This window comes from Megalobrama amblycephala, linkage group LG4 (assembly GCF_018812025.1).
Source record: "Megalobrama amblycephala isolate DHTTF-2021 linkage group LG4, ASM1881202v1, whole genome shotgun sequence".
In the NCBI taxonomy this organism is placed as follows: Eukaryota; Metazoa; Chordata; class Actinopteri; order Cypriniformes; family Xenocyprididae; genus Megalobrama; species Megalobrama amblycephala.
This window is the reverse complement of record NC_063047.1, coordinates 25436830-25450935: the sequence shown is the minus strand read 5'-3', so window position 1 is coordinate 25450935 and position 14106 is coordinate 25436830. Positions and strand designations below refer to the sequence as shown.

The 14106-nt window shown below is 35.3% G+C and overlaps 1 protein-coding gene across 2 annotated transcripts; it reads left to right on the top strand.

The window, feature by feature from the left end:
* Positions 1-4143: 4143 nt before the first annotated feature.
* On the top strand, positions 4144-13691 carry LOC125267167. Of its 2 annotated transcripts, XR_007184628.1 has the most exons (4): positions 4144-4307; positions 5041-6069; positions 7321-10198; positions 12261-13691. XR_007184628.1 is itself a non-coding variant. In XM_048188528.1 (2 exons), exons 1-2 carry the CDS (start codon positions 12085-12087, stop codon positions 13159-13161), a joined length of 906 nt encoding a protein of 301 aa, XP_048044485.1. In that variant the 5' UTR covers positions 11906-12084; the 3' UTR covers positions 13162-13691. The 2 variants fall into 2 exon arrangements, 1 of the variants encoding a protein (XP_048044485.1); XM_048188528.1 differs by lacking the exons at positions 4144-4307; positions 5041-6069; positions 7321-10198 and adding an exon at positions 11906-12089.
* The last annotated feature ends 415 nt before the right edge of the window (positions 13692-14106 follow it).

The window sequence follows — 14106 nt, the reverse complement described above, 5'->3', positions numbered from 1 at the left end:
ATTTGGAAATATTTAATATACAATCTTATTTTACAACTTTATAGTTTCTTCCACATTTTTCCAATGGTTGCAGCCGCTTTCGATACTGAAACTCAAGTGACTAAAATGACTCTCCTACAATAAAAAAGACATTAACTTCTAAATCTACAGTTTTTCTGAAACTTGTCATGTCGATCATCTGTAGAAAAAAAACATTGATTACACATTGTATTTCAGTGAGCAGTCCATTTAATGCATTTTTAAAAATTATATTACAGTGATGCAAACATACAGCATAGCTCAGTGGATCCCGAACTTTAAGAGTGGAGAATCCCGAGCATTTACCATCCTTCTGCGTACCCCTCTCTTCCTCTTACACTGCATCTTTTCCATTAAGAGACAATATTTGCCATCTAAATTGACAACATTTATAATGTTTTAAATAAAAAAAGTTCAATAGAGAAATGGTAAAACTTGAAAAATACTAAAACTGCCAGTAGATGGCGGTAAGTGACTGTCTTAATGCGGGAGTCTGCATTTTGTTGGCGTACCCCTTCTGTCACCTCACGTACCCCAGTTTAACCGCTGGCATGGCTTCTTGTCACCAGCTCACCCTGTTTGAACTTCTGTTTTGCACTAATTTTTGCCACTAATCTGTCACCATGGTTACTGATCATCAATATTATCATCACTGTCAGCTGTGTATCATTATCCACCTCGTTTGTCTGTGTATACAAGTCATGTGTTTTCAGTTCATCTTTGTCTGGTCAGTGTATGGTTGTGCTTCGTTGTTTGCCAGTGTGTGGATTTACTTGCCTGTGGATTTAATAGACTATTTGACCCATCATTTTGTTCTTCTTCTTGCGTGTTTTTACAACCACGTCTGACAATTCTGGAGCATTTTTTATTAATGTTAAACTATAATATATGTAAGGAATAACTGATGACGGGCCGTTGAATTGTTAGAAAATAATGCACACTCGAAGTGGTGATGCGGCCACGACACGAAGAGTTACACCTCGAGTAACAGGTAGGAGTTCCCCTCAAACAAGTGTCCAGGTAGAGGGAACGAGGGTTACATACATAACCAAGATGTTCTTTTGAACTTTCTGTTCATCAAAAATTCCTGAAGAATAAAATGTATGATGGTTTCCACAGAAATATGAAGCAGCACAACTGTTTTCAACACTGATAATAATCATAAATGTTTCTTGAGCTGCAAATCATCATATTAGAATGATTTCTGGAGGATCATGTGACACTGAAGACTGGAATAATGATGCTGAAAATATATTTTTTTTTTTGAAAATTGTCAAATTAAATTCAAAATTCTGCTTTGATCATTGGAATAAACTATATCCAAACAGAAAACAGTTATATTAAATTATAATATTTTACAATATTACTGTTTTACTGTATTTTTAATTAAATAAATGCAGCCTTGATGAGCAGACAAAACTTTTAAAAACCCAAACTTTTGACTGGTAGTATATTTTATGTATATTATTACAGCTCATTCATCCAGCATATGTAACGATAACACTGTAAAATAAAGTGTTACCATAATTTTCTGAAAATGTAATAAAATCTTGAGCTCATAATGTAATAATTTTTACATTATGAGAAATGTATTACTCACCAAAAAGTTATATTTTCATAATTGTAATAGCTTTTAAAACATAAAAACATTAGTATTCCCTTACAGTAAATTTTTAAAAATCTAAATCCATCTATGAAATGCAACACACACACACCCTTACAGCTGTGTACAATTACCATCCTTACTTATACTATTCTCCATTCTTGTGAAACTGTACCAAAGGCTACTAGCCAAAACATTGGTAAATAAATAAGCCTATGCTTCAGTGAGTGTGTAGTTGTTTTCCTTTTATTATGTTGAACTTCTACCTATGCATTCATGTATACCTTAATAGGTAAGAAATGGAGAAATGGAGAAGAATTGCTCCATTGATCTCCATTTTGCATAGAAAATACATCCTTTGTGGCTTCAAGCCACAAGACAAAAACTGTTTGTTGAGTGGAGACAGTGTGCATTCACACCTCAGGTCTCAGGACTGAGGGACTGGGTGAACAATGGGGAAAATGGTGATACAGTCAAGTCATTGTTGGTTTTTTAACCAGCACAAATTGAGCACAAATGAACAATGCCAGGTTGGAGCGATTTGAACAACATAGGGTGGAGAATGACGTCACACGATCAAAAAAATAATGCTCAATATCTCAAACACCAAACCAGCACAAACGTTCATTTTTGCAGCACAAATCAGCATGAACGGCACGTGCCCCAGAAAAAAGTGTTTAGCGAAGCCCCTACTTGTCGGTGTGTTTTACCTCTTTGGAGTATTTAAGGCAGCAGTCCGATATCTCTCTCTCAGACTGAAGCCTCCCATCAGAACCAGTGCTGTATATACACTTGCCTAGGTGAGTATGTTTCTAATGAAGAGCATTCGGAGCTCATTTGAAGACCTGTATTTGTGTTCAAGTGATCATGAGTATAGGTCATTTTTAAGAATATTTAATTTAAAAAAGCATTCTAAACAAGTACTCAGAAATAATACATGCTATTTTGTTACCATGCTTCTTAAAACAGGTATGACATATAACAGATATGTATTTGTCAGAGATGGGACCAAGTCACACATGTGCAAGTCTCAAGTAAGTCTCAAGTATTTTTTTCTTGGGCAAGTCAAGTCAAGTCAAGTCCTGTAGTAGGTCAAGTCGAGTCCAAGTCAAGTCACGTTATTATTGTAATTTTACCTGCATAATCTGATCTTAATAAAGTAAAAAGACAAGATATAAGTAACTGTCAGTAAATTAAAATAATTTGGATTTGCATTGTAAATACTCATGTTCAGTAAAATACATCATGGAATCAAACAAAATTGTAACTTCATAAAATTATTTATTTTTCACTTCTGCCAACAGTGTTTGAAATGTTTTAAATTTTCAACATTGAGTCCATAAAACAAATAACAGCTTAACATCCAACAGACTCTGTGAACACCTCCCTCTCTCTCTCTCAAACACAGTTTACATACAACTTTGTTACATTTCTCCTCTCTCTCTCTCACAACAGCTTTACTGACATGAAAGGAGCTTTTGTTGTAGTATTGTTGTTCAGAAAATGTACATTATTTGGCACTGTATTTGGCATATCACGGTTCCGATTTTAGTTCGTTGTTAAAATACAACTTAGAGACCATTTAAGCTTTGTAGGCCTATGTTTTAAATTTTCGGTTTATGATGAAACGGTGGTGGCGGCACAGGGTCATTGGGAAACACTGAATGAATGAAAGTTGTAATATCAGCTGCAGAGGCGCACCGACACTAAGTGGGGGCCCCAGGCAAAATTCATAAATGAGGCCCTTCTAAAAGATTTTATAGTTAAAATATCTTTGTTACCTAGTGACATAATTATACAACATATAACACAGTCAAAACACATAACAGAACAAACTGTTTTTAATTTACAAAATTCGTCAACAAATCTTACTAATTAAGTAATGTGAACTAAATAAATGTATTGATATTTATTTATATTAATGTGAGCTGGATACACTAGGCAGGGCTCAATCCTTAGCTCAACGCTAAGGATTTTTTTCTACTGGCTCGGTCAGGCCAGTGGTTCAAATTTTTACTGGCCTCACAACAAAAAAATTATAAAAGTAAAAGACAAGAAAATGGGCCTATAAAATAAGCATATTTATTGTTTCCGTTGTCTTTGTTACATTTAACCTAAATAAATAGGGTTATGACACCAAAAGCTACTAGATTAATTTATATTATAAATATTGTTAGACAAATAAAAACAAAAACAGTAAGTAATAAAAGAGTAACAAATAATCAAATTATGAGTAATAGCACAAATAAATACAACAGAACAAACATATACATTAAATAAAAGTTTTTCATGTAGGTTTAAACAGGAGATTTTCAGGTACAGAAATTGTAATCTAATGTATAACTATAGAATTATAGAATAGATTAAGATTTATTAAAGTTAATCAGTCAAGAGCAGTTACAGATGCATAAAAAATGTTTTAATGTTGAAAATATAAAACGTTAAATAGCCTACTGTTATTTGAAATTATTAAAAAAAAAATTAAGACACTTCAAATGTGAAATTAAACCCGCCAGTAGGTGGCAGTGAATCACTGTTAATGAGCGAATCATTGAGATTCAACCGATTCATTCAAGCGGCTGATTCATTCAGGAAGTGTTGCTCAGAGACGCAAAACAATTCTGTGGACGTTGGAACTGTTTTCGTTGGTGAAATACAGCGAAACAGACGATTTGGTGTCTAAAATGTAAGTCACTTGATATTAGGTTCTTGTTCATTAAACTGTACACTGAATAAAATCAATATCACTTTTGTAATCATGATAATATTTGGAGAAAAACGGCGCTCTTTGTTTAATCTTCATGCTTTCTTTTTCGCTTTTGCCTGCCAGACGTATATGTCCTCTTCATGTTTAATAAATTGAATTAGGCATTTTAATGTAAGTAAGCGCTGCGCCAGTTTGAATGCGGCGGCAAAAGCATAAACAGCGTAACGAGAGAGGGGTCCCGATGCAGAGATGTCGCTGCGTCACTGCGTGTTATAATACTGATATTAACATTTCATATCATAAAACCCTTCAACCGGACCGAACGAGAGTCTCGAGGCCTGCCGCTGCTCTGAGTGATTGACAGGAGGCGTGTCTGTGTTCAGCTGCGGTGTGTGTGAACGCGCTGTTGGAGAGAAGAGAGAGATATTTTTTTAAATAATTTATATATTTTATCTTCAAACTGAAAACATGATGCGATTTAACACTCAAGTCATTCAAGTCATCGTGTCTCAAGTCAAGTCAAGTCCCGAGTCTTTAACTTCCAAGTCCGAGTCAAGTCTCAAGTATTTTATTTTTTGTCAAGTCAAGTCACAAGTCATAAAAATAGCGACTCGAGTCGACTAATTTACAGAGTGTGGGGAAAAATCTATAATAGGAGGTACTGCATAACATTAGATCTGAACATTTTTTTGTTTGTTATCCTGTGTTGCAGGTTGAGGCAGAATGGCAGATATCATTCCCAGGCACAAAATAAAAGGTGTTGATTTCTGTGGATCACACTTCTACTGCTATATAATCCGCTCTGATCTCGGCTGCTATATGAGGTTGAGTGATTTCACTGCAGGGTCAGACCTCAGTATTCATGATCTGCACCCCGCCTGCCAAAATGGAGACCATTACTTTGCTCTCAAATCTAAAAAGTTTTACATCATTAAGGGTAATTCCTACCGCACAGTCACTGACCTGTCAGGAGACAGTAGATCTGCAGTCTTCAGCCTTCATCCCAACTGCCAGGGTGGAGACCACTATCTGGCAGCCTTTGACTGGTTTTAGATCATCTTCCAGGATAAGGGCACTTACAGAAGAACAAAAGACCTGAGTCAAGACTCACACTCTGAAGAATTTCCACTGCATGACAATTGCAGAAATGGTCTGTATTACTGGGGTCTGCCAGATCACTACTACTTCCTCAAGCCAGCCTCAGAGTGGGGAGTCGAGTACTACAGAGGGAAAGACTTCCAGGAGGACAGCTGTGTTGCTGTGTGTTCTGTCCATCCTGATGTTCTTAACTTCCTGCCAGGTGGGCTGTCCATAACTAACGGCCCAGCGTTTAGAAAGTGGGATAATATTCAAACTGTAAGTAATGAGAGTCCCACACCAGTGACAATGCAAAAGAAAGTTACAAAAAAGGTTGGATACAATAAGGAGAAAATGTCCCAGATCACACAGAACTGGAAGATAGAAAAGTCAGCCAAGATCACATCTGGAAAACTTGCAAGGTTAGTTTTAAAGTGTCAGTTCTCCTTTTCAACAGAATATGGAGGTGCAGTTGTGAACGTTGAGAAGGAAAGCTGGAATGAAGAGACTGAAGTGGAAGAGCAACTATCATTTGAGCTGAAGCTAAAGCAGTGTTTCAATTTATGGCAGTACCAGCTGGGTCTCGGATCAGAACCGGTGTTGTTCTGCCGGGATTTGAAGATCACCGATCAGCCGTACCGTCCGGAGCTGCCTTCCTAAACAGGTGCTTCAAGAAAATACCTTAATTCTGACTTCTTAAGCAATTATTTATAAGTCTGCTGCAAGCATTGCTTTAAAAACAGCCAGAGAGGAGGCTGTACTGTATGGCAGGTATATATGTATTATATATATATATATATATTTGTTTTTTTAAATTATAATTATAAAATACAGCATTACTCACTTTAGCAAATAATAATAAAAAAAAAAACCTAAATGCTGATTTAAAATAACTGCAGACAGATCTGTCACGTCATTTATCAAAAAAGGTCTATACGTTATATAGTATATCAGTTGTCCTTATTAATTCATAGTTTATAAATAGAATCATTAACACTATATACAGATAGTCAGTCTTCATTCATTGTTACAGTAATTAACAAATTATTTTGAATTGGCTCATATGTAAAGACTTAGGGTACGTTTACGATGTGCTAATAACCAGATGGCAACGTTATCAAAACTATCCCTGTTCACATGGATTTGCGCAAACACTTAAAACGCTGTATTACGCATGCCAGACAAATAGTTGGTGATGTCACTTTGTAAAGAAAGACTACGTGCATGCCTGTCCACCGTATTTTTACCTTATTGCATGGTGTCATGTAAACAGCCCCTAAGATAATGATTTTTCATTCTTTGTTAACCACTTGTTAAAATATACATATCTGATTTATTTTAAATGAGTTGTTGATGTTCATCAAAACATGAAGTAGTAATTAAGTCATAGTAAATAAATGCTCATATATATAAACTGAACTGATGAAAATTGATGCAAAAGAGTCTTTAAGGAACACTTAATATTCACAGAATTAATGTTTAATAATAGTAGGATCAAAGCACATAATTGTGTGTCCTCTTTTTATCCTTTTAATTACATTATATCAGTTTTCTTATGCACTTGTGATTAAGATTCTTTTTTAAAATCCTTTTTATGTAACATTAATTTAAAGATAATTAATAAGGAACATCATAAATTAATAATATGGATAGAAATAGTGACATACTGCTCACAGACTTTAGGTTGAAGATCCAAACGCATAATCCATAAAACAGGCATAAGGTCAAAACCACATCAAACAGTGCAAACAATGTCACAGAACAGAAGGCAGGAGACAGGCAAGTAGAAATATAAACAGTTTATTTCCCAGATGGTATAGAACAACTGGATCAGGATGGAATACAGGTGAGTCAAGCAGTTTGAGTGAATCAGATGACAACTTAGCTGAGGAGTAACTGTGATCTCTTACTGCAGGTGACGCACGGACAGACTGGACAGGCACACCAAGGGCAAGAAACAGATGACAGAAGATGGATGACAAGAGACTGGATACATGGAGTCAGGTAAGTCCACAGGTAGGTATCAGGTAAGGAGTCCGTTCATGTGTGAACAACGAGACCAGACACCTGAGTGCAGGTGGTGAAGGCTTATGGGTGTGATGGATGACACATCCACACATCCTCCATGACACATAAAACAACATCCAACACACAGCCAAACAGGTAAATCCAGTGAGACAAGCAGAAGGTTAAAACCAAGACAATGGAAACCAGGATAATGCTCAGAAATGCAGTGTGACACTAAACAAGATTTCACAGAGTGACTGAGTAAACCAGGTTTATATAGACAGAGTTAACAAGGTAAATGAGACACAGCTGAAATTAATGAAGCATGACGAGTCAAGGCAAAGGGTTATGGGAAATGTAGTCCATGGTGAGATAATAAAGATGAAAATCATTTCACCTTTATGCTGATGACATTCAGTTTTATCTTCCTTTGCAACATAAAAACAAAGGGTCTTTTTTGTCTAAATGAATTACAGATATGGTTAAAACAAGTGCAAAAAATCTAGGTGTTCTTTTTAAATGTGCAACATGGCTATTGATCAAATATAGAATTGTTTTAAATATCCTAATATTTGTTTTTAAATCGTTGAATAACCAAGCACCTTCAGTCCTCACAGAAATGATCTCCACTCACAAAATCAAACTGGTCCTTGAGATCTAACAACTGATTGTTTCAATCGCTTGTTTCAGCTTCATCGCCTGAGTTTTGATCCGGAGATTCTGTACTTGTAAAGTTTAGGATGGGTTTGTTCAGCAATGTGCTTCCAGGATGGTGTGTCCATTAAAACACGGTGTACTCAGTCCATGATCTTTACTTAACAATTAGAAGCATAGGAATCAACTTAGGATTCAAATAGAGTTGTATGGTGTCTAAGAACGAAAGACAATGAAGAACAAACGAGTCTTAGATACAATTAACAACATAACCCAAACAAATCATATAATCCAATTAACTCAACACAAAGCAGTTTAGCAATCAAATAAGAACACTAGTACATATGAATGATAAATCACACTCCAACATAAATAACTTCACGAAATAACATTAAAAACCAAAAGGAATAAACTTACATGGTCAGAAACTCTACAAGAAGATCTCTTTGAGCAGAAGGAAAAGTGCATGTTTTACTAAATAATGATTTAGTGCACCTGAGGAGATTTAGCTTCACCCCTGGTTGACTATGTCATGTGACCACCTGGGAATTTTCAAAATTTTAAAGTACATTTACGCATTACATCGGCCCAAGCGAATGCCCATGCAGCCATGATTCATCTATTAACAAGCTCTGGTTCAGTGCAGCGGTCCAACAGTGCTCGTCAATGTCAAAATGTTTGAGATGGCCAATCAAATCAAAGAAGGCGGGGTTTAATGTTCACAGAAGTCGAACCCAAGCAGTAATTCAGCGCAATGCTTTTTAACGCTTGAAGAGTGTGAGGTACGATGTAAGAAGCTGAACATAACGAGGCTGAAAACAGCAATTTTTGCCCACTGTTCAAAATAAAAATGTTTAATAGGGTGGCCATTTGTCCGGTTTTATGTTGGACAGTTTAAAAAGCGCTGGATGCATTAGTCCTATTAAGATCTTCACTGTTTTGTACTTTATCCAATGGTATATAATTAAAAAATAAATAGTTAATAAATTAAAACATAACTAAGTTTAAGCTAATATTACGTGACGTACATTTGTCAAAACTGAGTGTTTTGTTCCAGAATAACTCCAGAGTCACAAACACTGATCAGCACAGTGGTGTTTCGTTCCTAAATGATTCAGTTATTTTTATCAATGATTCACTGATTCATTCACAAAGATAGTCACTTGCTCAAAATCGGTTGAATTACTTAATGAATTAATTAATGTCTCACTTATTGAGACAGTGATTTGTTCCCATCTACTGGTGTTTTTCCATATTTAAAGTAGGCCTATAATTTCATTTTTTCCATATAAGAGCGAAAACATGAACTGTCTGGAGATTCCATCAATGGCGGGAAAGCATTCTGTTTTAAATGATAGGAAATGATGTCAATGATTTGGTTGATTTGGTTAATGGGTATATTAATGTTTTGATTTTAGACCTATATTTATTTTTCTATTTTCGTCATATACTGTACATTAATTTATATAGATTTATATTCATTTATATTAGTCAACTTTATTTATTTATATAGCGTTAATCATTTATAATCTTTTTCATATTAAACTTCTTATTCCTTATTAATTTGCAATCATTGCATCTGCTGGATCACCAATCATTACTGGATTTTGGAAAATAATTTCATACATCAAAAACAGCATTACGAGTGATTATTGTTGGACCACTGCATCTGCAGAAGAACAGCCACAGATCTCACAGACAAGCTGATGTTTGCACATGTTTTAATGTGGATGTTGTTAGTGTCACGTACGAGTGGCTGTAATGAGCGCACAATGATTTAACAACCAAACATGCAGGAGATCGCTGGAGGAGTCACAGGAATATAGCCACATAACCACAAATAAAAGTAAGAAAGTATGAACGGGTGAATTAAATTAAAGCAGAAACTATATAGGGCACTAAGAACACAGGCAAAACAGCACAGAACAGTTTCACTTTCTGCATTAGATCTAGCCCAACATAGTTTTCCTGACCTTTCCCCGCCCAGAACGGACATCCTCCTATTCTCAACAATAACCAGAGGACACAAACAACACAAACTTGTACTTGTACTTGAGTGGATGCTGTGATTCATAGAGTCAAATCAAGTGTTCTGCTGGCATTTGAAGACATAGCTTTACTGAAACAGACATGTAAGTATACATTTTCATAGATTTATTCATGATTAATAACATTCAATCTATAGCAGGTTTAAAAATGAAAGTAAAGCAAAGTTAGTGATTGTTTGTTTGATCTCAGTGAAAGTACTCAAGTCTTCCCTAAAAGGCTTAAATTTGTTCTGCTGTTTGTTTGTTTCAAGAATTTCAAGAATCTTAAGAACTGTATTTTCCTAAATTTCACACATCACAGTATATATATTTTCTATATCTTCCCTTAGCTGCTTTGAATTATTTTTGTAGTGTTTGAATATTGTTTATTCTCCTGCACTGTAATAAATAAGTAGAATCAACTTGGTTGTACAATTAATTTCAGCTTAACTCACTAGTGTAGCCAGAAAAGAGACTGCATCAGAAAAAACTGGGTGTGCCTCATTTATTGTCAGATTAATGTGCAAAAACATCCGTATCACTAACGTCACAGAATAGACTGGGCTGATGTGTAAAACTATACTCAGCAGTACAAAACATGTTCTAAAACACCAATCTGCCTCTTTTCATTTCCATTTAAACATAATAAGAGCCACACAAATTTGGTTCAGTGCATGTACAGTACTGGTCAAAAGTTTGTAAATGTTTTTGTTTTTTTATGTTCTTGAAAGTAGTCTCTTCTGTTCACCAAGGCTGTATTCATTTGATAAAAAATACAGTAAATACAGTAATACTGTGAAATATTATTGCAATTTAAAGTGGTTTAAAGTGTAATTCCTCCAGGCTTCAGTGTCACATGATCCTTCAGAAATCATCATACTCACCTGTTCACTCTTATTTTCGTCAGGTGAAAACTTCTTGTAAACTTTATTTCAGGCAAGCCTTTAGGCCCATGTGATATATAGAGCCTATATCTTGAAATGTGTTTTGATGCATGTTTCTATCTTTTATTTCCCCTATTCTTGTTTATTTGTAAGTTTTTGTAAAGCACTTTAAGATGCAACTTTTAAAGGCACTATAAAATAAAGTTTATTATTATTATAAACACATGTTTCAGGGCTTCTCTTGGGAGACTATTGACCCATAGCAAAGCGCCATCTGCTGTTTTGGAAAAGGAAGTTGCTCAACTGCATTTTAGAGAAAATCAAGCTGTAAAAAGGCAAGAGTCTTACAATCGTAACACACAGGTGTGTGTTTGTATGCACTAAATTTGATATTTGATGATTTAATCAGGCTTATTATATGATATGCTCATTTATTTATATTTGTAAAACACAACATATATTTGTTACTCCTCTGCATTTTCAAACTGACCTTTGTATTTGCACATCACTTTCTGTTTGTTTGTGAGTCGAGTTTTCCTTTGCAAAGCAGATCATGTTTGTTTACAAAATGCTGGATTTGTTTGTTTAATTATGAAACAATATTAACTCCATACATTACTAGTGGGTTACCATGATCTTCACTTTAGAATTAAATTTTACATTATGCATTATTCAGATTAACCCTTATAAGGTCTTTGCGCTCTTTGTCCAAATGACATGAAACTTTGTACATTTGTTAACACTTTCTAGATCTACAAATAAAAAAAAAAATGGAGCAATATTTTGTTTTTATGTTAGTGTAGAAAAAAAGTCACACTAAGGGTCTTTGGGGTCTCTAGAGACCCCAGGCAACAAAATGTAATTTTGTAACAAAATAATTGTTTTTTAAAAAACAAATGTAATTTTACTCTGTTTATTAATGTTTTTACTTCATATTTGTGCAGTTTTTGGAGGATTTTTGTCATATCCTTTAAATTTATATAAATAAATAAATATTTTGTTGAAATAGTAAAGAGAAAACAGATCTCTAAGGCCAGCAAGTTCTTACGGGATTCAGCCAGAGAAATACAGGAAAGCCAAAAAAAGCTAAAGGAACAGCTGGATGCAATGCAGTATGATATTTTATTTTCTACCAATTTTAATTTATACTTGTAAATCTGTCTTGGCCAAAGCAAATCTTATATTTGTCTGAGATTGTACAGTACTGCAATATTGAAAACATAAGCAAGAATGAAGGTCTGAAGGTAACTGACTGACTCACAGTGCAACTTTTCTCATTACAGTAAAATCATCCAAAAGTTGTTCCGAATGAAGAATCTCATCAAGGATTTGGGGGTTTATTCTCACAGCCTGACTGAAGATGGACAGAACATAATTGCATATATCATGGGAACATGTACAGACAGCACAGTTATCTCCTGGCTTCAGGGAGCAACCTGTCAGATTGAATTTCTGAATGTTCTACTATTTGTTCTGGAGAATTTTGGTTCCATTCCTGAGGATTTGACAAGGCCTGATGGAAGACACATAGACATTGTGTTTGTGGCTCATGGCTCAATTGTCGACCAATTTATGCCAGCAGGTTTCCTGGTGCCCACACCTACCATCCGTGACACCATTCTTTACTCTCCGTGGAACTGCAGCATTGATTCCAGTGCTGCATTTGGAATTGCTCAAGGGAACATTCAAGTGACAAACAGAGAGTTTTACAATACGAGCAATAGGCTTTACTGTGAGCCGGACCCTTTGCCAGATCACTGGAATTGCATGCGAGAATCTCTCCACAACACCCCAGGGATCCTTCTATCCCCTGTGACCCCTGAAGATGAAGCATGGGCCTTTTTTCACCAGTTTTGGATGGACAGAAGCATGGAAATAGAAGACCGTATTATTATTCCATATCTTGTCCCACAAAATATGGTAAACGCATTTAGACAGATCCCCCTGTACATGTTCATATTTGTGATATCATTTGTACTTATGCTCTCTGGTAAAACAGCTACTGTGCACCTGGCTGCTTGTTTGAACCGCCGTGAAGAAAGTACACTAATGCCAGATGAGTGGAGAACACAGTATGCCTTCACAAGTGATGGAACCGTTATGACTGTGAATATGGTTACCGAGATGAACTCTAGGTTATTCATAGCCTTAAGATCACTGTTTGACAGTCAGGATCGTAGATAAATCACCTGAACAGCATCTGGGTCATTCCTGATATGTAGAACCATGAGTGACCCAGAGCGAGGCAGTTTAATGTGAAAGACCAGCCCATTTATTCATTTAAAGAAGTGACAGTTTAGGTCACAGTTTCTATCAAATCATATGTACTACTGACATGTTTCAACCACAACATAAAGATAAATAACAAATTATGTAACATTGTGAAAAAAAAGGTTTGCATTTAAAGAAGCATGAAGTATTTCAGAAAACAGAAATATATATATATATATATATATATATATATATATATATCCAATTCAATTCAATCCACATTTATTTGTATAGCGCTTTTCACAATACAGCTTTACAGAGAATGCATGTGTCTACATTACAATTTAGAGTGATCTGTTGTCAAAGTTATGTATTTCAGAAATATACATATACAGGGGCATCTCAATAGATTAGAATATCATGAAAAAGTTTTTTTTTCTTCTGTATTTCAAAAAGTAAATCTTAAATATATTCTAGATTTATTAGACATGAAGTAAAATATTTCCAGACTTTTTAGTTTTCATTTTGATGATTACAGCTTGCTGCTCATCAAAATCAAAAAAATCAGTATCTCAAATTATTAAAATATTTAATTTCAAGTCCTATTAAATGACCATTCTCAGGGTATAAATACAGGGTTTAGGTCAGTAATCCCAACAGCAGTCATGGGGAAGTCTGCTGACTTGACAGTTGTCCAGAAGACGATCATCAAGAGCCTCTAAAATAAGGGTAAGCCACAGAGGGTCACTGCTGAAAGAGCTGTTCAGAGTGCTGTGCCAAAGCATATGCATGGAAAGTTGACTGGACGAAAAAAAAGTGTGGTACGAAAAGGTATACAAGTGAAAGGAATGACCGCAGGCTTGAGAAGATTGTCAGGCGAAGCCGATTTAAGAACTTAGGAGAGCTTCAGAAGGCGTG